At 39.9% G+C, this 26,927-nt stretch overlaps 2 protein-coding genes across 2 annotated transcripts; one reads left to right on the top strand and one right to left on the bottom strand.

The window, feature by feature from the left end:
* Positions 1 to 268: 268 nt before the first annotated feature.
* SERPINB10 (serpin family B member 10) lies at positions 269 to 23,177 on the bottom strand. The gene is made up of 8 exons (XM_046025187.1): positions 23,121 to 23,177; positions 20,160 to 20,336; positions 16,844 to 16,909; positions 16,299 to 16,436; positions 14,046 to 14,163; positions 5,922 to 6,064; positions 2,749 to 2,904; positions 269 to 1,160 (listed from the first exon to the last, which is right to left on the bottom strand). The coding sequence occupies exons 2-8, from the start codon at positions 20,325 to 20,327 to the stop codon at positions 756 to 758; spliced, it is 1,194 nt and encodes a 397-aa protein (XP_045881143.1). The 5' UTR covers positions 20,328 to 20,336; positions 23,121 to 23,177; the 3' UTR covers positions 269 to 755.
* On the top strand, positions 17,738 to 18,262 carry LOC123954222 (40S ribosomal protein S24-like). The gene has a single exon (XM_046025188.1). It carries the CDS (start codon positions 17,755 to 17,757, stop codon positions 18,145 to 18,147), a length of 393 nt encoding a protein of 130 aa, XP_045881144.1. The 5' UTR covers positions 17,738 to 17,754; the 3' UTR covers positions 18,148 to 18,262.
* Positions 23,178 to 26,927: the final 3,750 nt, after the last annotated feature.

The raw sequence follows: 26,927 nt of genomic DNA, 5'->3' as shown, positions 1-26,927 counted from the left end.
ATTTATTTATTTGACAGAGATCACAAGTAGGCGGAGAGGCAGGCAGAGAGAGAGGGGGAAGCAGGCTCCCTGCTGAACAGAGAACTGGAAGCAGGCTCCATCCCAGGACGCTAAGATCATGACCTGAGCCTGAGCCAAAGGCAAAGGCTTAACTCACTGAGCCAACAAGGCACCCCTACCTACCTCATAAGATTTTTAAAGGCAGGGATGTAAATATGACTACACTTTTACACAATAATTGTTTTAATAGAATGTTTATTTTGGATAATATTAGATTCACAGAAAAGTTGCAAAGATAAGCCAGGGAATTCTGTATACTCCTAACACCTTTTCCCTGGTGCTAACATCTAACATAATCTTTATACATTTGTTCAAACTAAAAATCCATATATCACCTTTATAAAGATTTTCCTTCTCTCCGTGAGGCATGTGAAATATAAGTAACAATGATAATACAATGACCAAGTAGTTCAAAAATTGTAAGGCGTTCAACTGAATAACAGTACTCCTGAAATGTAAATAATAGTCACATTGAGACAAAATGTTAAGTGGTAAAAATAAAATTTGCCATTCGTTCTGGATTTATAAGTATGATAAAACCACTAGAATGCATTATTTCAAGGTTTATTTGCTAACATTCAAATGTGAAAAAGATACAAGCTGCAAACTGGTTTTTATTATACTTGTGTTTCTCCGTCTTCTGGTACACTCTTCACACCAGAAGATGGTCTCATTTAATGAGAGAGATACATGGTCTAGGGGGAGCAGAATCTCCCGTAAAAGAGAATGTTACCAGTTTTGTTGTGCCTGATAAAGAAGAGGAACGGGTGGTTGGCATTAAATTCAATGGGAGGGAACTTACTTCGAAGGCCCACCACACCCCCAGTGCCAGCTGTGGCCTCTGTACCTTGTTCATTTATTTCTACAAAAGACTTGTGGAAAACATTGGACAGAAATAAGTTTCCCTCCATAGACATTCCTGAGAAATCAGCTGTGCTCTGGTCAAAGGCATCGCTCATCCCCATACTGCTCAGGGTTGACTTGAGATCGTAAGTCTCTTCCAGCTTGAACTTGGGGAGCTGCAGCTGAACCTCGTACAACTCCATCATGTCTGCGCTGGTCCACTCACTCAGCTTCTCATAGGTGGTGGCCTTTTCCAGCTGCACGTGTGGAACGAGGAGGAGAGAGTCAATAATTCCATAAAGAGTGGTTGAGACCTGGATACTACAGAGATGAATTACCGTCCCTCCCAATAACCAGGGTAATAAAGCACGCACATCTGGAAATTCTTGATGTAATGAGATTCTTCACCCTATTCACCTACAGAATCTTTGTTTTGCAACTGAGTAGTTGCCGGGATACAGGAGAATTAGACCTTATTTCAAAATGGCGTACTTCTATGCCAGCATGCAAGACATCAACTACACACGGAAATGGGTCAACAAAAACATGCCCTATGTGCTGTCTACACAAAAGTATAAACTTTAGAACAAATTATGTGCCAGGGTACAAAAGGGTATCTGTTATATTAACATGAGAGGCGGCTCTTCAAAAACAGTATCTGAGATAAAATAAAATGTCTATACAATTACAACAATATGAAATTAGTAACAATAAGCTAGGCCCCCAAAAAGGAAAGGAAGAGTAAAGAAAGGAAAATCTCCAAATCTTAAAAATAATGCCTGTTTTTTAAGTATAGTTTTGGAGTGTTTTTCTCCTCTTTATATTTTAAATTTTTAAAATAATAAATATATATGGATGTACATACTGATATGTATATAGGAGAAAAAATATGCTTGATTTTTTTTTTTAGATAACATGTTTGTTTCAAGATGCATGTTTTTGCTACTTTGAGAGTTTTCTAGACTCAAGCTGTCAGTGACGTACTTGTAGATGGTGCACATTAGTAATCTGGCAACATATTCAGCTCAGGAGCCTGCACTTTTAGGAAGGGTTATCTTATAAAGGTGCGATGCTAATAGTTTACTGTATACCCTTGGTCTTACTTTTACCATTCTTTCTAGTTTCACAACTAGATACCATTTGGAAATCTCTTCTACATTCTAGCAGGGCTATGGAAACTTACAAGTATAAAGAATCTGGAACACACATGAAGTTATGCACAGTGTGAAGAAAGCCAGGCCACTCACTGCATGGGAAACTAATGTTCAACTTAAACATACAAATTGCTCAGAAACATGGTCTGACCAAAGTTATATCAGGCTTCATAGAACTTTAGTTGATAAAGAAATAATGCTTGAAGGTAGTACTGATACTTAGTACAGACACAGCCTTTTCCTCCTGAAGACTTTAATTAAAATGGTTTTTTTTTTCAAGTTTTGGAAGTCAGAGTCTTGTTGAAAAATGTATATCTCAAGCTAGATTAATGTAAATGATTAAAAAATTAACCTTTGATTAAGTGGGCCCTACCAGAGGGAGAAGAAAGACTTAGACTGTGGTCAGCTCTGTGACTGACAAAGAATATAAGTATCTGTTGCTCCTGTGATTGTTCTTTTAGCTACTCAGTGCTAGTGCCTAAGGATTACTTAAACTTTTTGAGGAACAGTGATACCTAACTTATAGAATTTTATAAAATTTAAACGATACTGTGAAGGTAAAGTCTTGAAGGCTCAAGGTATGTTGGTTGTCTTCCTCTACAGGAATCAAAGAAACAAACAAGGAGACCATGTCTTGTTTCTCCCCAGAGGGGTAAATGCCAGAAACACCTTCACGGCAGACGGACTGTACCTGATCCAGGCCATCGATATCTTCTGGCAGCAGTATGAGCAGGCTGAGGTCACGGCTTTTGTAGTAGAGTTGTAGGCCCATGGCTTGTGGCTTTTCAATGTGAAAAACTTCGAGTTTTTCTTTCATGGACATCATTTGCACTGGTTTGCTTGTACTCTATGAAAAAGAAGTAGCAAAGTCACTAAGAAAGTGTTCCCTCAAATCCTTAATTTTGTTTTATCATAATTGGTTCCCAGTAGTCTGGGACCCTGGCAAAACTGGTGATTCTCTACAAGATGCTGAATAAAGTTATTAAGACCTTGCTTTCTGAAATAGGTGTTCTACTGGATAACATCACCGATACATGATGTGGAAGTTGCCTTTTATAACACTATTGTGGCAATCTCTACAAATCACAGCAAGCTGGATACTACTGAACACTTTAAAAAGTATCTTATCTCATGCAAACTATGCCAATGTCAATGATTCAGAAACTGCACAAGGTGGATTTCACATGCAAACATTTGAGAAAGTATTTCAGTATCATAAATACTGACATTTACTGGGAGAATAAAAAGACAATAGGCTAGGAGGACATACTTGTAAAACACATATCTGATAAAGAATCAGTATCAGAATATATAAAGAACCTTTAAAAACTCAATGATAATAAAAGAACCCAATTTTTAAAATAGGCAGAAGATATGAACAGATACCTCACTGAAGGAAGGCTTACAGCATATGAAAAGATGCTCAAGCATGCGTCATTAGGGAATTGCAAATTAGAACAATGAGATGACACTACAGACCTTTTAGCATGGCTGAAAATCCAAAACACTGACGATATCAACTGCTGACAAGGATGTGGAGCAACAGGAACTGTGATTCCCTGCCAGGGGGAATGCAAAGTGGAAGCCACCTCCGGAGACAGTTTGGCAGGTTCTTACAAAGCTAAACATGGTATTACCACATGACCCAGCAAGTGTGCTCCTGAGTATTTACCAGAAGGAGTTAAAAACTATGTCCACACAAAATCTTGCACGCAGATTATTTATAGCAGCTTTATTCATAATTGCCAAAAATTGGAAATAACCAAGATGTCCTTCAATAGGTGAATGGCAAAACAAACTGCAATATGTCCAGATAATGGAAAATTATTCAACAGTAAAGTGAAATGATCGATCAAACCAGAGAGAGACAGGAAGAAAACTTAAATCTACTGCCTATTGTTTAGTGGAAGAAGCCAGTCTGAAAAGTCTACATACTATACAATTCCAACTACATGGTCCTCCACAAAAAGAAAAACTACAAAGATAGTAAAAAGATCAGTGGTTGCCTGTATTTAGGAAGAGGGATGAATGGGTGGAGTACAGGGCATTTTTAGGACAGTTAAACTATTCCATATGAAAACAGAATGGCAGATAAGTGACATTATGCATTGGTCAAAGCCCATAGAACTATACAAGACCAAAAGTGAACCCTAATGTAAACTACAGACTTGAATTAATGAAAATGTATGAATATTGGCTCCTTAACTATAACAAAGGCACCACACTAATGCAAAATATTATTATTATTATTCCCTTATTATTAAATAAGAAAAATTATGTGTGTGGTGATATATGGGAATTCTACTTTCCTCTCAATTTTGCTGCAAACCTAAAAATGCTCTTTAAAAATGTGTATTTAAAGTAAGGCCATTAGTAATACAAAAACAAAACCCTGCAATTCAGATGTTGTAGACACTTTACCCATTCTATAGGGAGCTGTTAATCACAAAGTCCCACCCGTCCGCTAATGTAGTGGTCATATGATTAGGGCTGTTCACTCAGGATACTTCGTGATACAGTGATTTTTCAGGGATGAACACATGAATGGCATAAAACAGAGTCCTCCTTACGGAAGGAGCATTCTGTTAGAGATAGCAGGAAAGACTATCTACCAGGGTTGTGAAGCTCAAAGGCTGACAATGGGGCAACCATATTCTCTGGTCATATAGAGAAATTGTATCTTCAATATTAGAAAAATGAAGGCAATAACCAGAGGGAGTGGAAGTGATAGGAGTCAGGGGAGAGAGGGACAGAGAAGTGAGATTATGCTTGAGACTCCCTGGAAGTCTCAGTTCCTTTTAGTTATGTAAATAATGCTAATACAATTCCCATTTTACTGGAGCTATTTTGGAATGTTATCTTATCACTTGCAACTGAAAATTCCTTGTGGATATACTAAGCCAGGTACCTATCCAGCTCATTTCTGCTTTGCCTATTCAATTATATGTTTAGTCCCTTCCCCATTTTATACCACTGACTGTCCGAAAACCACCTCTGCACATACCTACATACTTACTGTAGTAGGTCTCCCGGAGCACTGGTTATGTGAGAAGACCCACCCCAGGACTAATCAGCTTTAACAAATCAATTCCTTTCCTAGGAATTTAAAATCTATTAAACTGGTCTCTAAAATGGAGGAATGTTGTGAGTAGCCATGTTCTGCCATTATAACTGGAAAGAAGAGAAAGTTAGACTTCAGCCTGAGGAAAGAATGATGGGAGAAACAGAGTGGCAAAGATAGAGACTGGATCTTGACTACATTTGAATTCTTGTTTCCACTGAAGTTCCAAGGCCCAGCCATATTCCAGCCCTTGGATTCTAGGGGATCTATCTGTCACCTTATATTAGTCTCCCTTCCTTGAGGTAGTAAGTTCCTATCTATCACAAAAACGAGTGTGTTGTATCCTAACACAAAGAGAAAACAATGGAAAGCATGAGATTTTAAATGTGTCTTTCTTTTACTTATGGAAAGATAAGGGTTTGGTAGAAGAGAGTATTGGTCTAATAGAACAAGAACAGAACTAACAGTGAAGAGTTGGGGGTTACGGTTCTGGTAGATTTCTAACTTGGCATGGCTCCAGTCACTTTGACAGCTGGGAAATAAATATAATAACTATCTTACCTACTCCACCAGAGTCATAGCAAGAACTAAGTGATAAAATATGTGAATTGTCTATCTTCAGAGTAGAAACAATGAAAGAGGAATCCCCAGGTGGGATGGACCTGGCTTTTAGCTCAGGTATCCCCACCCTGGTAATAGCCAGATTTTCCAGAAACATATATTCGGAAAGAAGAGTGAATTTTAAATAGAATCTCCTTTACAATGTCATGTAAAAACCATGTTGATTATTAAAAGTTTCCTACCTTGTTTATTCTGAAAGGCTTTTCTGTGGTGTTTTGGACTAAGAACTGATGTTCCCAGATACCTTTAAAGTAAAGGGCATTCACCAGAATCATTCTGGTTGCAGAATCCACCACATCATTAGGTAGGAGATTCTGGATTTTTCCTACAAGAACAAAAGGACAGATTACAAATGGTATAGTTACATCCTGGCAATATGCCACACTTATAAAAATGATAATTATGAAATACTAGTAAGTGATATATCCACCAAGGATCCAAACCAGGAAATTAGCATTAATAGAATATTACTAATAGGTTCTATTTAAATTTCATCTGCTGTTCCAATAAAACCCTTCTTTTGGATCAGAAATCAATCCAAGATCTCAAGTTGTATTTAAGTGTCATTTTGTCTTAGTGCCTTTGAATCTGGAATAGTTCTTCATTCCTTCTTTGTCTTTCATGAATCTGACACTTTTGAAAAGTTTTGGTAGTGTGTCCCTCAATCCTCAGTTCAGATTTGTCTGATGTTTCCTCAATTGTATCCCACCAGAAAGATATGTTAGGTCCTAAATACCACTCCCAGTGAATGTGCTCTTATATGGAAATAGGGTCTCTGCAGACTTAATCAAGTTAAGAAGGAGGTCATCCTGGATTAGAGTAGCTTTAATCTAATAATGATATCCTCACAAGAGGAGGAAAATTTGGACATAGGCACAAAGAGAGGACAGGACGAAGTGTAAACACAGACATAGGACAGACTTAAAGAAGAAGACTGTGTGCCAACAGAGGCAGAGATTGAAGAGTCCAAGCCAAGGAATGTCAAGGATTGCCAGGAACCACCGGAAGTTGGGGGGAGGCATGGAACAGTGCCTTCCCTAGAGCATTTAAAGGAAGCGTGGCCCTGCTCACACCTTGATTTCAGATTTGAAGCCTCCAGAACTGTGGGAGAATACATTTCTATTGTTTGAAACCATCCAGTTTGTGGTAATTGGTCATGGCAGCCCTAGGTCACCAAAACAACCACAGAAACAATGTTATGTGCTTCTCAATGAATCATACCAGGAAACAGATTATGTTCTTATTTCCCACTATGGGTGATGTTAACTTTGATGATTTGATTCCCACAGGTTTCTCACTGTGAAATTATGACTTTTTCCCTTTCTAATTCATAAGTGTCATGTGGGGAGCTACTAGGTGACCACATAAATTTCCTGTTTCTCATCAAACTTTTGCCCACCAATTTTAGCATTCATTGATGATCTTGCCTGAAACAATGTGATTGTGGTGTTTTGCCAAATGGTGATTTTTAATTTCCACTATTCCTTCTACATTTATCAACTGGAATTCTACTATGAAGAAGAACTCTCCCATCTCCTCCTTTTATTTAGGTATTCAATAATTTATATCAGTATAGACTCATGGATGTTTGTTTTACCCTATGGGTTATAATTTATTACTATCATTCTTTGTTTTGTTGCCCAAATTGTCCCAGATTTGGCTATTAGAAACCTCCTCAAAGTGGATCCTACGTCCATTTGACACGTTTTCAGATATTTTGAGCATTTACCTATATTCTGGTACCACAGTATGTCTTAAAGTTTATCTGGTGCTTTCCATGTCCCAGCCCTAGAATTGGCATTTCTTCTAGGATCCTTGGTTATGTGTTTTTTGTTTTGTTTTGTTTTGTTTTTTGAAAGATGGGTTTTAGAAATCAAGATGCGAATGTTAGCTATGTTCATTATTCCTGGGGTGTCATTGCTCAGCAGAGAAAGCTAGAAAATACATGTATTATACACACATCTGTAAATATTTCCATATCTATCTAATTCTCTGCTTATATATTATAGATGAGGAATTCATATTGATATCTCCTATTTCAATCCAGCGCCATGGGGTTCACACTCATCTTTGCTTTTCCTTATTTACAATTCCTTTCCCTGTTACTGAAACACCTGAACCTTATTATTTCCAATATATTTACTCATTTGCTCAGTCCTAGAATATACATAAAATAGTTTCAGAATGGCTAACCCATTCTCCTATGAAAAGCAAATTTGATAACTAAGGTACAAGATCTGTGTACAGTTCTCTTTTTAAAGCCTTGGAGTACACAGTCAAACTATGTTTTTCTAGAACAAATATTTGTTGAAAAGAATAATTCTGAAACAGGAATGCAAACCAAGAAAAGATGCTATTGAAAGATGTCTTGAAGAGAAAATACAGATGGATTAGGTGAAACCACAGCGAGTGCACAAGCGCGCACACACACACACACCAGAGGACTGCTGAGCAAGGCCAAATGTTATCCACGGAATTGGAACCTCAAAGGCCATGAGCAATGGAGCTCAATGGGAAAGGGGGAGTGTTAATAGAATTGAGGGCATTATCCTATTCACAATAATTATTCTTAGCCTTGATTGTCAATTAGAATCACCTGAGGATTTAGACAATATTGATACCTGAGCCTCACTTCTAGAGATCTCAATTAATTCATCTGGGATTGGACTCAGGAATTAGTAAACTTAGTTTCATGTGTCGTGAGAACTGAGAGCCACTTGATCTAATGCCATTGATCTAATGCCATTTGATCTAATGGTCTTTAATACCTCTCTGTGTGCCTGTAATGGGTAGGAAATATGTCTGCCTGCAGGTTATTGCAATGAGCAAGGACATCCATACCACAGTGAAGTCAGGACTAGTGGGGTTGCTGACTTGCCTTTTTTTGTTTTTTAATATTTTATTTATTTGACAGAGAGAAATCACAACTAGGCAGAGAGGCAGGCAGAGAGAGAGGAGGAAGCAGGCTCCCTGCGGAGCAGAGAGCCCAATGCGGGGCTTGATCCCAGGATCCTGGGATCATGACCTGAGCCTAAGGCAGAGGCTTTAACTCACTGAGCCACCCAGGCGCCCCTGACTTGCCTTTTTTTTTAAATAAGGACTATATATAACACATGTGCTAAAACTTTCAAAAATAATTAAGAACAACTAAAATTAGGTCTATTTAACTTCTCGATTTCCCTTTATTGTTACAAACAAAAAGTAGGGAGTGCCTGGGTGGCTCAGTGGGTTAAAGCCTCTGCCTTTGGCTCAGGTCATGATCCCAGGGTCTTGGAATCGAGCCCCGCATCAGGCTCTCTGCTCAGCATGAAGCCTGCTTCCCCCTCTCTCTCTGCCTGCCTGTCTGCCTACTTGTGATCTCTGTCTTGTCAAAAAATTAAGTAAAATCTTAAAAAAATAAAAAATTAGGTATGGAAAACAATAGTAGGTCAGTGAAATATAATAAAATGACAAATGAAATCCAGAGCTTATCTTTCCATTTCCAGTGGTTTGCTGGTAAACTGGCTCCAGGTAGGGGTGGGGGAGAAGGAAACTCCTGATTTGCAGCCCATTTCTGGGGTGTACATATTCTCGCCATTTTGATTTCGAGCTACCAACATGGAAGTCTCGGAAAGCAGGGTTGGGAAGACATGCGCACGCGCAACAAACGGGCTCCAAGAGCCTGACTGCGCGTGCGCACACCCCACCTGCTGAAGTCCTCACCCGACACACATGAGAAGCCCCTGTGCAGCTTTTGAAAAAAGTTTTGGGATCAGTAACACTTCTTGAGATTCCAGTTGAACTGAGGTATGACTTGGACGTGTCTATTCAGGACAGCCCTCCCTCACCGATGAAACAGACATTTTGGTTTAACAATTAAATGATGTCAGAACATTCTAAGTCATTTTAGTATTCATCTTTCTAGCTTATTAAAGACAGTGTATTAAACTTAATTTACAATTTCTTTGATGATTCACCATGGGGAGGCCATGTACATCATTTCTTTAATCTTTATTTTTTGCACAGAAGTTTTATTTTTTAAAAGCTGTGTCATTTTTAATCAAGTATTCTGTCACTTGATAGAGTTGTAGATGCAAGTAGGAAACATATCAAGGACTGAGTTTTGCACAGACTTATCTCAGGTTGGTTGAGATCCAGATGATTTAAGTTGTGCCGCATTACTCTATGGACTCATATGCTTTCAGAGAAACCAACCTCTTGAACCCGCAGCTGTATGTAAAATATAATTATTGAATAAAGGATGTATAAAGTGTAGTCAAACACAACTTCAAAGTAACAGAGCCGAATTTGACCATGATTTTGCTGATTTTAGAGCTAAAGTGCCACCTACTGGCTGGTTCATTGCACACAACCCTGGTAGTTTGAGGTAATCAGTGGGAAGGACAATCTTCCAAGACATTCAGGGTAAGTCCTGCTGAGCACAGTTATTAATGTGACTCTAGGGTGCCCAGTGTGCCAAGCACATGAGAGTTTGAGATGACAAGCATGTAGACAATAAACTTCTTCAACACCCACTTTCAAGTAGTTTATAGACTATAAAGAAGACAAACAAGAAAAAAAATTGCAACATATAACTGAGACTATCAAGACTTTGACTCTGAATGATGTATGTCCCAGTGGTCTATATGGCTACTTGAAAGAAGCTCTATTTGAAAGCTTAAGGAAAGAAGTTTCTTTCAGGTGTTTCAGATGGAACGTAGTCATGCTGAAGAGTTTCTAGCAACTTTTTCTTAAGGGTTTGCAGAATTCTACCTTGATGAAGTCAAAATTCCTGAAGAGCTGTTTAATTCCTTAACCTTATTTGGTTTTGAATAGCCCTCAAATAACCAATATTTGTGTTCAGTACATAAAGAGAAAATACAGAAAGATTACAGCTTTCTGACTCTTTGGAAGATACCACTTCTAAGAAATAGAGCCAGCTTTGCCAGCTGGAACAATGAAGTCACAGGATGCAGGAAACAGGGGTTAATAAAAGATTCTGACCATGCCCTTGGTTAGCTTATTTTGGAGGTCTCTCATTTTATAAGTCGTGTGACAACAGAGGATTTTTCAAAGTGGGTCTATCCTATATCTCGAACCTATAATAACTATAATCTGAAGTCTACTGGTTCCTCCATAATTTGAGATGATTTATTCAGTTCTTCCTCAAAATCAAAACTTCTGTACTGTCAAATGTGGCAGCCATAGACATCCATGGCTGCTTAAATTATTTAAACTGAATTGAAGTCAAAAATTCAGTTCGTCAGTCACATTAGCCACATTTGAACTCATCTATAAGTCACGTGTGGATAGAACATGTGACCCTAGCACACTGGGCAGGGCAGACTTCTGGCACATTCCTGTCAACACAGGACAATGTCCCAGGAGGCTGTGTGACCTAGACAACTGGGTCTGGTCATGTTCCTTAAGGGTGGCAGTCTGTGCTGGGGAAGCAGGGCAAGGACGGAAAGAAGCCAGCTTCCGCAACACGAGACCATGGTTCTCCTCTTGGGTCTGAAAAGCTTTGCTTCTTATATAAAGATGGCAGATTAACTGCTCTTAACCTTCCTATCTGTAGAGCTCCCCCTTCTGTTCCAGAAAACATGACAGACACTGGGTTGGGAATCACCTCAGGCTTAGTTCAGCCCCAGATTATTCTTAAGCCACATCTGCCATGTTGAATTTGTGTTGGATATTACAGCAGGCTTTTGCCTGTGCAATCCCATTTGGTACTCCTGCTGACTGAATCCATACAAGGGCTCAGTAAACGCTAGCTGGTCTATCATTCTAAAAACAGGCTTGTTTTTGAATGAACCCAAGTCAGGTGTAAGTTAAGTACAGTGGTCACTCTTGCCTCACCATGGCTTTTGAGTCACTATTCAATGAAAAAGGAACTGAGAATTAAGGTTGCCAACTTCCTCAGGGCATTTCAGTAAATGTTAACGTTCTGAACAATGACAATTAGCAGGCCTGCTGTGTGTTAGTGATTCTAAGCTGAAACTCATATCCAGGCAGCATCATTGTACTTGGGCCCTTGAGTCTAGCAGGGGAGGCTTCAGGGGTTAACTTCAATAACAGTGTGGTACCTGTCAAAGTGAGCTTTCACACCAAGTGCTGTGTGAGCAAAGAGGGAGACATAAACGAACTATTGGGACTTCATCAAGATAAGAAGCTTCTGCACCACGAAGGAAGCAATCAACAACTAAAAGGCAGCCTATGGAATGGGAGAAGATATTTGCAAATGACATATCTGATAAAGGGTCAATATCCAAAATAAATAAAACCTTATAAAACTCAACACCCCCAAAAGGAATAATCCATTTAAGAAGTGGGCAGAAGCCATGAATAGACATTTTTCCAAAGAAGGCATCCTGAAGGCCAACAGGCACATGAGAAGATGCTCAACATCACAGATCATCAGGGAAATATAAATCAAAACTACAGTGAAGTATAACCTCACAGCTATCAGAATGGCTAAAATCAACAACACAAGAAACAACAGGTGTTCTTGAGGATGTGGAGAAAGGGGAATCCTCTTACATTGTTGGTGGTAATGCAAGCTGGCGCAGCCACTCTGGAAATTAGTATAGAGGTTCCTCAAAAAGTTAAAAATAGAGCTCCCTACCACCCAGCAATTTGTGCTGCTAGATATTTACCCAACGATACAAAAATACTAATTCAAAGGGAGACATGCACCCCCATGTTTATAGCGGCACGATCAACAATAGCCAAGCTATGGAAACAGCCTAAGTGTCCATTGACTGATAAAGGGATAAAAAGGATACACACATAGACACACACAATGGACTATTACTCTGTCATAAAAAAGAATGAAATCTTGCCATTTGGATTGAGGTGATGGAACTAGAGAGTATAATGCTAAGTGAAGTAAGTCAGTCAGAAAAAGACAAATACCATGTGATTTCACTCATGTGGGATTTAAGAACAAAACAAGTGATCATAGGGAGAAAAGAGAGAAGAGAGAGGCAAACCAAGAAACAGACTCTTAACTGCAGAGAATAAAGTCGGGGTTACCAGAGGGGAGGTGGATGGGGAATGGGATTAAGGAGGGCATTTGTGATGACCACTAAATTTTAGTGTTGAATCACTAAATTTTCACTGGAAACTAATATTACATTATACGTTACCTGGAATTTAAATTAAAAATTTGAAAATTAAAATTAAAAGAGAAATAGAACACTCAACTTTTAAGTGGGTGTGTAGCTACCCAGCTACAAACTACATCTTAAAGATGGTTATTACAGCAAGTCTAGGTGACCAACTATCCTGGTTTGCCTGGGACTGAGAGGTCTTCAAGTGTTCAATCCAGGAAAGTCCCAAGAAAATCAGGACAGGTGGGTCCCCAGAGCCTAAACCGGGGACCATGTAAAACTCAGCCATGTAGCTGAGTTTAAGATATGGGTGCAGGGGTGCCTGGGTGGCTCAGTGGATTAAAGCCTCTGCCTTCAGCTCAGGTCATGATCCCAGGGTCCTGGGATTGAGCCCCACATCGGGCTCTCTGCTCAGCAGTGAGCCTGCTTCCCCCCTCACTCTGCCTACCTCTCTGCCTACTTGTGATCTCTCTCTGTCAAATAGATAAATAAAATATTTTAAAAAAAAAAAGATACAGGTGCAACTGATGTGTGAAACCTTTGGGTCATATCTCCTTAAAAGCAAAGAGGCTTTCTTTTCACCATTTCCTGGTGACTTTACAATGAAAAATGCAAGAATCATCTTAGACTTAAATACGAAAGCCATGTTTTGAGGATGGTGGGGTTAACCCACCAGTCTGGGTGTCTGCATTGCCTCAGCAAAGAGAATGTCCACAAGCCTTTTGACTATTATGTAAAAGAAAAATAAATGTCTGCCTTATCATTAAGCCACTGTATTCCAGGTCTCTCCGCTACAGCAGCTTAGCCCCTACCCTAATACACGACCTCATTTTGAAAATTACTTAAGATTATATAACACATTTAATGCCACAATTTCATTATTAATTGCTAGATATTTTTCCTCAGAAATCACAAATGTTGCAGTATTTTGACTTTCCTCTTTGCACTTTCCTGCTTTTTTGCCCCTGGGTTCCTGTTTCGAATTATTGGGATAAAAGAATTTTCTTGTCCTCTTATTAAGTGGGTATCTTGACTTAGATGTTTTAGATAAGACTTGCTGGGAAAGCTAGGAATCTGAAAATCATGGGCATGGATAGAAAGAAATGTTCTGCATATTTAGTATGTATTCACTATACTAGTTCAATAATACACATACTTAAAAAATTCAAAATGCTTGGAGAAGATACTCTGCTGAGCACCTTGGTGAAAACTTACCTTCAGTCTGACTTTCAACCCAAGAGTTGATCTCCTTTCGGATTTGTCCAGAAGCTCCCACAAAATTAACAGACTGTGGTTCTGCACCAAAGTATGTTTTCATGTCTTCTAGATATCTCTGGAAGATAGAGGTAAAATCTTCTTTTGCAGAGTTTGTCCAAAACCGAGACATCAAGTCTATCAATGGACCATTGCAAACCCCCACCCCATTGCCCCCTCTGTCTTTCCATAATTCCATTTTGGTCGAAAACTAAACACTTCCTTCTTTAAAGTTAGCTGGGCACAGTCTAGTCATGCAGAAGTCCAGGTGTGGGGGCGCCTGGGTGGCTCAATGGGTTAAAGCCTCTGCCTTTCGCTCAGGTCATGATCCCAGGGTCCTGGGATCGAGCCCCGCATCGGGCTCTCTGCTTGGCAGGGAGCCTGCTTCCTCCTCTCTCTCTCTCTCTCTCTCTCTCTCTCTCTCTCTCTGCCTGCCTCTCTGCCTACTTGTGATCTCTGTCTGTCAAATGTATAAATAAAATCTTAAAAAAAAAAAAAAGAAGTCCAGGTGTGGAGGAAGGTCTGCCTCCCAGTTCTGGGGCTCCCACACCCTCCCTATTTTTTTTTTTAAAGTAGGCTCTACACCGAGCATGGAGCCCACCAGGGGACTTGAACTCACAACCCTCAGACCAAGACTCGGATGCTTAATAGACTGAGTGGCCCAAGCACCTCTACGCTTTCCTGTGTTTATCCATGCCTGTGAAATGGGGCTGGTATGAAAAGGGAGAGAACACTAGGAACCCCAGGACTGTCTCCAGCGATGAAAACCCATTGGCAGTTGCACTTTGCTTTCTCTAGCAGAGCCAGAACCAAAGTGCCTGTGGGTCCGGCAGCCCCCTGCTATGAACACTAAGTACCAGAAACCTGTGGAGGGCCCCTGAGGAGAGCTATACGCTGCCCTGAAAATGGATTGCGAAGTGTGGCCAAAGGTTCAGCAGGCTGTCTGAGGGGAAAAAGCTGGCCTAGTCTTCCGGGCCTTTGATGTCCCCCCTGGTGGCAGTCATCAGAAGTGGGCTTATGAGGGCACCTGCCATCCTCAGGACCCCGTCATACTCCTTCAGTGTATGACTTGGTAGAGGAATTGTGTTCAGCAAAAAGTGCTGAGGTAATTAGCCTGCGGGCAGTGGTTTGAAGATTAGGAAGTCTAAACTATGTAGAAATTATGATCCAGTAAAAAAGGAAGGCTTAAAGTTTCACAAGGCACCATTCCCTGGGTTGACTCATGGGTTCTGCTCAACCTCTCCGAGCACATCCAGGGCTTGTGGACAGTATAAAAGATGTCTCATTTTGTATATCTGTGTCCTTCTCATCTCCAAGTGCCCGCCCCACTCAGATACCCCCTACTTCCGGACCAAACCGGAATGCACAGGACTACCAGTACCAGAAATGTCTCTAAGGTCTCATTTGGATGCTTTTCTGCCTTTAGTCATAACCAAGCCCAAGTGTTGACCTCCCCAAATTCACTGGCTGTGGGCAGGGACAGCCCTGCTTGATATCACAAGATAGCTTTATCTTTTCTATTGCTGTCCCTCTACCCTACCCAAGTTCCTTGTCCTTTGCCCACTGGACACCTGGGTCCTCCTACTATCTTCTGTGATGAGATGTGATGCACTAACGGGAAAGTCATTGCTTGGCTTGGTTCAGGGTGGCCCACTGTGGGAAGCCCTTGAATCTGAATTGAGGATGAAAGCATGGTCCGCATTGTGAGGGGCTCAACCACCTGAGATGGGGAGAAGGTGATATTATTCCATGTCGAGAGTCTTTCCTAAAGTCTCTAAAGTCATGCTGTGAAATGACTCATCTGATCCCTGAGTCAGCTTTGCTCAACTACAAGCTCCCAGTCCAGCCACGCTCCCAGGACGAGCTCTGCCCTCTGCTCCCACACATTGACCCTACTGGGTTACCCTGCATCTCCTGCCCCATTCCCCATGAAACAAATGCTAACCCAGAGATGACACAAACCACATCTCTTACCCACTCACTGGCTGAGGTGGACCCCTTTATTCTGAGCATAAAGTCTGGCTTGAGACCCACTGTTGATTTCCTTTACACCTAGACACTTATTGGTGCTCTAAATGATTGTTTCCCAGAAATGTTGACCCCATACATGAACATCGTCCCTGGGATCTCTAGAGAAATGTACAAAAAGTTTCCTGATTGGTCTCACATGCCTCTTTCTTTCCCATCAGCTTTAAAAGACACATTTGCACTTACAGTGTGAAATGGGTAGGTTTTCTCTCCATATATCTTGTTGGCTATTTTAAGTATGTAAGCCTTGCTGGGATTGCTGATTTCTGAGATAAGTGTCTGGAAGTGAGAGGGTATATCTTCAACCTTGCCAAAACCGAATTCCTTTAAAAGAAAAGGGATTTGTCAGACAGTCAAATAAAAACACTGAACAAGAACTAGGTCTATATGAACAACCTCTATCTCAATGAAATGAGTTGGTGTCCTGTAAACAAAAACTGAAATCAGTTGCATGGTAGACAAAAAACGTTTTCTTTAATGTTAGCAGTGCAAGAATTTACAAGTTGTTAGGGTATGGTTTTCTTCACATTTAGTTTGTAAAGGCAAGAACAGGTTTGAAGGTGGGGCAGTTCTGAAGTGGAAGGAAAAGATGGAAAGAGAGAGGGAAAGAATACGACCCTTCCAAAAAGTGTACATGTTTCTGTATTTTGAAAATTTTTCTATAGTTTGATGATATTTTTCTAAGAGAAGCTCCCTTTAATTATCAAATGCATATTAAAAATAAAACATACCATTTTCCTTTTCTTCTCACTTTCAGGACAAGGTTTGATGTCCCGATCTCTGCTAAACTGAAGAACCTGTTATTTCAATGAAAAGGAAATATGTGAACACAATTTGCTCACACGTAATCATCTGAAATTCTCCTCGGCAAATACAAGTCAGTCATTCCAATCACCACAGAACATATAATTAATTACCAGGGGGGCTCTGATTTCACTTAAATAATGTGTTACTAGATGGATGGGGAAGTCAACAGCAACTTCTAAATAAATTTTTAAGGTGCTGTTTAAGTACCTACTCTCTTTCTTCTTATACTATTTATAGGACATTTGAGATGCTGTTGGGAAATCGTTAGAGGTAAAAATCTCTTGTATTCCATGTTTTGTTTTGTTTTTATATACGGTTGTTTTGAAAACTAGGTGTTCATTTGAAAGCATCATTTAGACGATTTAAGCATAAGCCACTATTGCTTCAATTATCTAGAAAATTCAGGGATTTTAGTTGCTTATTCTAGTTAAGTGTTTCAGGTCTCGTTGTCTGCCTAACTTGACAGTTATAGACACGGTCTTTGTGCTCAGCCCAGCATTTCATTTGGAAGTTAACAAAAAGGAAGTGGACACACTTGCTTCCCCTGAACTGTGCAGCAGTAGAAAACGAGGTGATAATTCCATCTCTCATAGCCTGGACACAGCTCACAATGAGGAATAAAATCTAGTTTACCAAAGCTTGTGCTGACTGACACCCAGTGACAAACAGGGATACATGAGCAACTCAGTCTCAGTCGCAAAGCATTCTGTCGATATGTCAGTAGCATTTAAATAAAGCAAGGACAAGAAACACACAGAAATATATTCATATGAAATGGACCCCAGTTGGAATCCATTTAAGATTGTAGATCACGGCTTGAAGCTCGGCCGCCATCATGAACGACACAGTAACTATCCGGACCAGGAAGTTCATGACCAACCGACTACTTCAGTGCAAACAAATGGTTATTGATGTCCTTCATCCTGGAAAGGCAACAGTACCTAAGACAGAAATTCGGGAAAAACTAGCCAAAATGTACAAGACCACACCAGATGTCATATTTGTATTTGGATTCAGAACCCATTTTGGTGGTGGCAAGACAACTGGATTTGGCATGATTTATGATTCATTGGATTATGCAAAGAAAAATGAACCCAAACATAAACTTGCAAGACATGGTCTGTATGAGAAGAAAAAGACCTCAAGAAAACAGCGAAAAGAACGCAAGAACAGAATGAAGAAAGTCAGGGGGACTGCGAAAGCCAATGTTGGTGCTGGCAAAAAATGAGCTGGAGATTGGACAACAGAAGGAGTAAAGGTGCTGCAGTGGCTTTATCTGTGGTGATTGTGCAGATTTTTCATGAGAGGATTAATAAACTAAGAATGTTAATGTGAAAAAAAAAGATTGTCAATCACATTAACTGTTAAGTTTTTAATAATTAATCAGTTATTAACCAGGGGTAAGCCAGGATTTTGTTTGCATTTTTTTAAAGATTTTATTTATTTATTTGACAGAGAGAGAGATCACAAGTATGCAGAGAGACAGGCAGAGAGACAGGAGGAAGCAGGCTCCCCGCTGAGCAGAGAGCCCAATGCGGGGCTCGATCCCAGGACCCTGAGATCATGACCTGAGCTGAAGGCAGAGGCTTAACCCACTGAGCCACCCAGGTGCCCCTTGTTTGCATTTTGAAACACACAATATCTTGTGAACTAAAAGAATAAGGGGGATATCCTAGGCCCAAGCTGACAGGAGATAAATTCTGCCTATTTCATGCAGAATTACTGGCTGTGCTGTTTTCTGCATTTGACTCAAAGGGCACCACCTGGAGTGGAAATCCTGTCACTTAGCCTTTTGATTATTGCATGCTTTAGGGCTGGATTTCCTCTTTTCTATTTCCATCTTAAAACACACACACATATATTTGTACATTTGCACACATGCACACATATACACATGACTTTTTAAGTTATAATTTTGCTATCTATGGCTCTACTTGTGTGTGTATGTGTGTGTCTGCACATGCAGGCACAATGCTTTGAAGATGTTTACAGCAAATCAATAATTACTTATACAATACTATTATTTTGTTATTTTAATGCTCTCAATGGGCTCTTTACATTCATCCAGACAACCAGGGATTGAACAGAAACAACCACACAAAGCACAAAGAACTAGATTCATTTGATTTTTCTAATTGTGTCTTCAAGAAAATCTTTCTGAGATTGGAAAGAGGATGACTAATCCTATTATTTTAAGTATGAGCCATTCAAAAATGGTATGATACCACTCATATGTGGAATTTAAGAAGCAAAACAAGTGAACAAAGACAAAAGAGACAAAGGAAAAACCAGACTTGACTAGAGAGAACAAAGAGAGGGTTTCCAGAGGGGAAGTGGTGGCGGGGTGGGGGAAATGAAGGGGATTAAGAGCTCCCTTGTCCTGATGAGCACTGAGTAACGTACAGAACTGGTGAATCACTATAGTGTACACCTGAAACTAATATAACACCATATGTTAACTTCACTGAAATTAAAATTTAAAAATAAAATAAAGTATGGGCCATTACTTCTTGAAATATATTAATAATCAATATAAAAAATTTTTTTAAAGATTTATTTATTTGACAGACAGATCACAGGTAGGCAGAGAGGCAGGCAGAGAGAGAGGAAGGGAAGCAGGTTCCCTGCTGAGCAGAGATCCCTACGCGGGGCTAGATCAGATCCCAGGATGCTGGAATCATGACCTGAGCTGAAGGCAGAGGCTTTAACGCACTGAGCCACCCAGGCGCCCCAATAAAATTGGTTTTGGTGCTGAACCAAACTTGATAACCTTATCATCTCTCCGTTTGATCTTGCTAGGGAACATGGGCTCTTATGTGGTTTTTTTAAGCAGCAATTTTCTTTCTTTTTTTTTTAAGATTTTATTTATTTATTTTGACAGACAGAGATCACAAGCAGGCAGAGAGGCAGGCAGAGAGAGAAAGGGGGAAGCAGGCTCCCTGCTGAGCAGAAAGCCCAATTCAGGGCTCAATCCCAGGACACTGAGATCATGACCTGAGCCAAAGGCAGAGGCTTAACGCACTGAGCTACCCAGGTGTCCCTTAAGCAGCAATTTTCTAGTTGGTTCTCTTCCCCAGAATTGTTTTTATGGCCTAAAACAATTTTGAAGTATGTCTTTTGTCTTGTAGGATACGGCTGTAAAATGTAACCTATGTGGACGTCAGGAAGCAAATGATGGTAACAGTTAAAAAGAAGGTTCTGTTTAAAGGCCACAGAGGATGCTTGACCTCTCCTGCTTACCTGGGCCATCTGGGCTGCTGTGGTACCTCCAGTGCCCAAATACACCATGGCCAACGAGGTTGAGATGCCCCAGGGAGAAAAGAAAATATTTTTGCCCTCAGCCGATTCAGCCAGCTTTTTGCTGAAGTCCAAGGCAAATTGGTTGATTGATTTGACTAGGGAGTCCATTGGGAAAACCTAAGAAAAATAAAGCAGAGATGGAAAACTTGTTAATAATCCTTTCCACTTATTTCACTTTTGGCTGACACAACTATCTTCTTTAATCACCCCTTCTTGAAGTGACAAAAATATATATTATTTAATCCAAATTTATATCATATATATAGTGTATATATTTCCATCCATTTTATATGCATTTATTTCCATTCATCCTTATATGTGTACCTATTCGTAACAGCCAAAAGGACTACGGAAAATCCCTTACCAATATTAGTAGTTTACATATTAGAAAACTGAAGTCCAGAGAGTTTGAGAGAATTGCTCAAATTATAGTGCTAAGGTGCAGCAGAGGACAATTGGGTGCTGGTAAGTTGGCAGCTCCCTGTCCAGAAAACCATAATAAAAATGGTGCCATCAGCCCTGTGCTGCTTCTCAACACACCACCTGACTGCTGACTTTACACAGTAAATAAGAAATTGCTAGTCATTTTTTTCAAGAAACTTTATGTTTTTTCTCACTTATCACTAATATTTTTATACTTTTTAACTTTATCTGTTCATTCTTTTTTAAGATTTTATTTATTTATTTATTTGACAGAGAGCGAGACAGAGAGAGAGAGGGTACACAAGCAGGGGGAGTGGGAGAGGGAGAAGCAGGCTTCCCGCTGAGCAGGGAGTCTGATGTGGACCTCGATCCCAGGACCCCAGGATCTTGACCTGAGCCCAAGGCAGCCACTTAATGACTGAGCCACGAAGCGCCCTTATCTGTTCATTCTTGCCTTTATCTGTGACATTCTTCATTCCTAGATTTTTTTTTTCCTAGAATGTTTTGATCCTTTTTTACTCTATCGAAATCCTGTTCTGTCCAGTTTCTTTCTTAAGAAACTTTTCCTGATCTCTAGTGTGCAGAGGAGTTAAGTCCCACAGCATCTCTTTTGCCCCTTATTGATATTGATTCCACTGATAGTTCTGTCTTCATACACTTGTAGCTTTCCAACTCCAGGGCAAGTTCCTTAAGAGTAAAATTTTCTGTATCTCCAACAATACCTCCCTCAGGACTTTACACAAAATGGATATTTATAAATATCTATTACTCCTTTACAATGTTCATTATTTGGACTCCAGCCACCACTGTCTATTCACTTAAACTTGAAACCATACACAGTTTAGTGGGAAATGCTCATAGAGAAGTAGGGAAGTCAAGGCTCTTTGCCCTTATTCTCACTTACTTGGGACCCTCTGAAAATGATCTTCAACAAAAAGAATTCAGTTTTACTCATTAAAAAAAAATTATATTCAACCTCTAAATTTCACCCCTAATTCCCTGACATTTTCAGTCTTTTAAGACTTGGGTTCTATCAAAGAAACAACTACTTCAATCTGATGTCATTTTATAACCAAATAATCTCTCAAACTGGTTAAGTGATTAAAAATAAGTCAATATCATAGACCTAGAATTTCCCATTAGTGCCAGTGTTGTGTAGAACTTCGACTTATACTGGCATCACCTGGCCCTCAGGACCTTAGAAGGGTCAAGAGTCTCTGAATCAAGGGAGAGGGATAGGTAGGCCAAGTTTGGGTTTCATCATAAACTGGATTAACAGTGATCCTGCTGAAATCCCTCCTAACCATAGGCTTACACTTAGTCAAATCACTTCCCCCTCTAAGTCCTGCTTCAGTTGTAGCCCAAGTCTATTGCTGAAGGTGATGATAATCCTAGGCTGATCTCACTTGACTAAAGAAAAACAACTCTAATTTTGTAGTAAGTCTACACCTCACAAAATGTTCGAAACTTATCAGTATGTATTTTTTCTTAGATCCAGGGCCATCTTGGAACCAACCTCCTTAATAATCTCTTTATAGCTGTATTCATTCAAAAGATGCTTTGTTTACCACCTATAAGCAGCAATTTTCTTTCCTTTTTTTTTAAAGATTTTATTTATTTATTTGACAGAGATCACAAGCAGGCAGGGAGGCAGGCAGAGAGAGTGGGATGTATTATGCTTTATTTTATATATATATATATATATATATATATATATAATGCTTTATCTCTTTAGAATTCATGAAATACATTCATATGGAAAATGTTTGTCTCCTTAAAACCATACTAACCATAAAGGGAGGAGAAAATAATATCTTAGGGCCTGAGATTTTTATCTTTCTACCTAAAGTTTATGGTTATTCCAGAGTTTGACTACTTGTAACAAATTCCTGAAAACAATAATTTTATTGTTTTACAATGAGCATGTAGTAGATAGAAGGCTGGGGCTTAGGCTACTCCATGGAAGAGAAGAAAGCTAACAGCCCATGGAGTGGTGGCCTGGACAGGATGTTAGGTAGAGACAGGGAAAGAGAGCCAAACCATTAATTCCATGCATTAATGATGTGGATCAAATTCATATCACCAAGCTCACTCTTCCAAAGGGTTAGAAGGGGTTGGCCTCAATTATTCCGAGAATGCTCTATTTCTCTTTGCCTATGTTGACGGATACGGAGGTGGTCAATATAGAAATGTGAATGGAGGAGATTCCATTCACGGTTTCACAATTTCTCGTAAAACCATTTCTCTGGCTCCTTTTAAATAAATGCTGTCTCTCCCTCTTTGCCCTCCTTCCCACACAAGCTTTGAGCTAGCTCAGGGTTAAATCTGTCTGATTTATACGGAATTCTTGGGGCGGATGAAGCTTTACCTATTATTTCTGTTTTTGAGAGCTCTTGATCATTTGTTACTCAGCTAGACATTTCAATATAGAAAGAAAACATAAATAAACATTTTTAAACAAAGAAATGTTTACAATACCTTGTTTTCTTCTGCTGGAGCAGAATTGGCAACTGGTTCCTTTAATAAGAGATTGTGGTGAGTTAAGTAACTTTTAACTGTAGAAATCATCTTTAAAAATTCTAGCACCTCCCTTTCCTTGGCCCCACCCTCTGATTCACTTTTACAAGCCCATACATTCTTCCTTTCAAGTTTATCTTGGCCAAGAGCTCAAATAAAAAGACGGAGATTCACAATGAATGTTTTGCCTGGATGACTTACTTACCTACACTTGCCATGTCTGTCTGCAGGTAGAAACCTGAGCGCTGACAAATTGTAACTCACACTTTCCTTGCTTACTCTCTTCTCTAGTCTGTCAATTGGCAACAATTCTAGTAGTTTTCCCCAGCAGTCTTTCTAAAAACAACAACAACAACAAAACTCTTTATTAGCAGAATAATAATAACGGGTAGTAAAATGGAAAATATTGGGGGTGAAATATTTGCTGTTACGTTGTTAAAGCTGCTTTTAAGGTGCCATGTACTAGAGGCATCCAACAAATGTTGGTCCTCTATTCCCTTGATGGGTTGATGTGGAAACCAAGGAACAACTCCATCTAGTCCCATGTCCATTTTCCCACCTCTGGGGACAAGCGGTCTGAACCAATGTTTTAGACATAGTTGCTGAGTCAGATGTTGGTTCATCACTTTTTAGTTTTCTTTTATTTCTTCCTATGAATATTCCCTCCCTCTTCCAGATATCTTCTACAGGAAAAACCATAGTTATTGTTTTATTTTCTACTGCTGAACACCTGTGCATGGTGGGGTGCTGAGGGGTGCTGTGGGGAGAGGGATGGAATTGAGAAACTTCCAAAGGGATTGAGGGAGAGAAGGATCCTCTCTACTTATAACAGATTTGGAATGTTCTTCATGCACTTTGCATTTGTCTCTTCATGGGACACACTTGTCTCCTGGTAAACCGGCTCAGAGTTTAACATTTGAAGGTTAGTGGGGAACCCAGAGCAGAATGTTTCTCTGGACTTCACTAGGGGATGGGACTTGTGTAAGAAGTTTATTGCGCCTGCCTGACGTGTGCTGAACAGATAGTACTATCTACTGGTGCCTCCAGACTGTTGTGAGCAGAAAGTCTCACATGGAGACTGTAGATAGAGGGACTGTTCATCCTGACTGACAGCAGTTCAGCAGAGAGTGACTTGGGCAACATCAACGCACAGCATGGAGACGCTCGTTATTTATGTCGCATTAAATGCATCAATGCAAAAACTGCCAAACCAGCCAAGAAATTGTTTCATCTTCTCTAAAGTCACAAACTAAGTTTTACTCATTGATTTCCTCTGAGCCTTCTCCAGATTCCTTTCCCACTTATCTCTTGATTAAATTTTTGTAGATATACTACCCATGTTGATGAAATCAAGGTTGTGCATTATTATGATGCCTGTTTGGGGGTGGACAGGGAAAGAAAAAGAGGTAGTAGTATCCTAAATTAACAACGTAATATTATCAACACAGTTTTGTTTGTTGCTATCATTTATGGCCTGCCCTATGTATATGCATATGTATATGTATGTGTATATGTATAATATGTACAAATTACTAATAGGGCTATAGGGATAGGAACTATATGAATGGGGAAGAGGGGTGGGAGGGATAGATTTTGCTCTGGCCTTTTTATGAATTCATTAGGTATTCCAAAATTTTTAAGACAGAGAGAACTCTAGGTGCATCAGTATTATTCTAATAAGAATCCAGAAGAAGAGCGTAAATTGAGTGGGCAGAGACAATGAGTAGATAATGGTCGCCCTATTCTATTTGGGTTGCTGTAAGAGAATACCAAAGACTGGGTAATTTAAACAACAAACTGTTTTGTTTTTTTTTTTCACAGTTCTAGAGGCTAGAAATCTGAGATCAGGGGGCCAGACTGGTTGGGTTTGGGATGAGGACTGCCTCTGTTCTTGGTTCACAGTAGGCTGCCTACTCTCTTGTCCTCAGATAGTAGAGGGAGGAAGCTCTGGTCCCTTCATCTCCTCCTAAGGACAAGAATTATATCATGAAGACTCCACCCTCATGACTTAATCTATCCATAACCATTTCCCCAAAGCCCCATTTCCAAATACCATCCTATTAGAAATTAGGGCTTTCACATTTGTATGGGGGAGAGGAGACACAAACATTCAGTCCATAGCAATGGCTGAGAGTTTCCCAAAACTGAGACAAAAATACAAGTTTCCAGATGGAAAAAAACCTGCTGATGAGCAAGACAAAATTAAAAAAAAATAGGGGCACCTGGGTGGCTCAGTGGGTTAAAGCCTCTGCCTTCAGCTCAGGTCATAATCTCAGGGTCCTGGGATCAAGCCCCTCGTCAGGCTCTCTGCTCAGCAGGGAGCCTGCTTCCCTTCCTCTCTCTCTCTGACTGCCTCTCTGCCTACTTGTGATCTCTGTCCATCAAATAAATAAATAAAATCTTTAAAAAAAAAGAACAATTTAAAAAAATAGTCTCAATGCAAGGAACTATCAAGAACATCATTAAGAACACAAAGAAAATTATGAAAACTACAAGGAGAAAGAATTATCTTGACATCAGTTTTCCCATCAGCAATTTTGGTGCTGGAAGACCATAAAATCTTACCCCTGGAGTGTCGAAGAGTGCTTTGAGCCTTGAATTCCATGCCCATCCTCTAACTCAAAAGTGAGAGTGAGAAATCATAATGATTCCGAATGCTGCTACTTATCGAATTGCTGAATAACTGAAGTTCATAGAAAAATGAATCTAAACATAAGAGAATGCAAGAAGCAAGAACTCTTAATTTTCAAAAATGTCTGGTGTCGAGGGAACAAACCATAATTCAAGCCTTACACACTTATTTTTTTATAAGTTTCTGGGATTCTACATTTGACCAGCTGACAGACAGTTTTATTTCTGACAAAGATAATCAACATCAGCGCTAGTACTTATTAAACTCTGTATATGCTCAGCATTCTTTGATTTGCTTGTGATGTATCAATTATTTAACCATCATGGCAACCTTATGAGAAAAACATTACTTTTTCTAGGTTGAAAACCAAATTGAAAACCAAAACATAAAGAAGCACCATTCTGGCCCATGGTTAGAGGACTCATAAGGCTAAAACTGAGATGTAGGGGCTGACAGCCAAGGGCCTGAGGTTACCCATTTAGCTGCCATGTTCCAGTGGGTCACCCATCCCTGCCTGGGAGACATTCTCAGAGGCTGGCCATGCTCCTGCAGACAGACTCTGCAGCAAGCTCGGACTCCCCAAACCAGACCTGCCTCAGTTCTCAGGACTTATTCATGTTCTGCTCTGTCTCTGATCCACTCAAGGCATTCAGCACTATTTGAAGCAAACACCCCTAAAAGAAGGCATTTGTGTTTCCTCTCTTACTCTGACACCCAAGGCCATCTTCCTCTCTCTGAACCCTCAGCTCAATGACCTTGGCCTTGATTCTATGTCTGGACCACTGCACATAGTGTTTATTCCTGATATCCTTGAGGTTTAACCAAGAGGATCCCCAAAGAACTTTGACTCAAGCTTTTCTGAATTCCTATGCCCTTTGCTTCTAGGAGACCACAGCTCTAAACCATTTTCTACACAACCCCATTCCAGTCCCAACACTGGGGCTCCCTGAAGAGGCAGTTATCCTTTTTTCTCCTTTATTCTGTTTTTTCTTGGTCCCCATAAAATGAAGCACGATGCCTGATCCTTAGGAATCAAGGTATGACAAGTCTTAACGAGCTAAAGCAAGGACCACCTTGCATCATGACACAATGGAATGACAACAAACAAATGGTTGTGTGGAAACGTGTTTATTTTT

Source organism: Meles meles, chromosome 12 (assembly GCF_922984935.1).
Source record: "Meles meles chromosome 12, mMelMel3.1 paternal haplotype, whole genome shotgun sequence".
Taxonomy (NCBI): domain Eukaryota; kingdom Metazoa; phylum Chordata; class Mammalia; order Carnivora; family Mustelidae; genus Meles; species Meles meles.
This window is presented reverse-complemented; position numbering and strand designations above follow the sequence as displayed.

Excerpts from the sequence above, each read along its gene's own strand:
- LOC123954222 (XM_046025188.1), top strand. The coding sequence starts at position 17,755 with ATGAACGACACAGTAACTATCCGGACCAGGAAGTTCATGACCAACCGA.
- SERPINB10 (XM_046025187.1), bottom strand. The coding sequence starts at position 20,327 with ATGGACTCCCTAGTCAAATCAATCAACCAATTTGCCTTGGACTTCAGC. Across the intron at positions 14,164-16,298 it reads AAACCTACCCATTTCACACT|AGATATCTAGAAGACATGAA; the intron begins GTAAGTGCAAAT and ends TCTATCTTCCAG. Across the intron at positions 6,065-14,045 it reads GGTTGAAAGTCAGACTGAAG|GAAAAATCCAGAATCTCCTA; the intron begins GTAAGTTTTCAC and ends TTGTTCTTGTAG.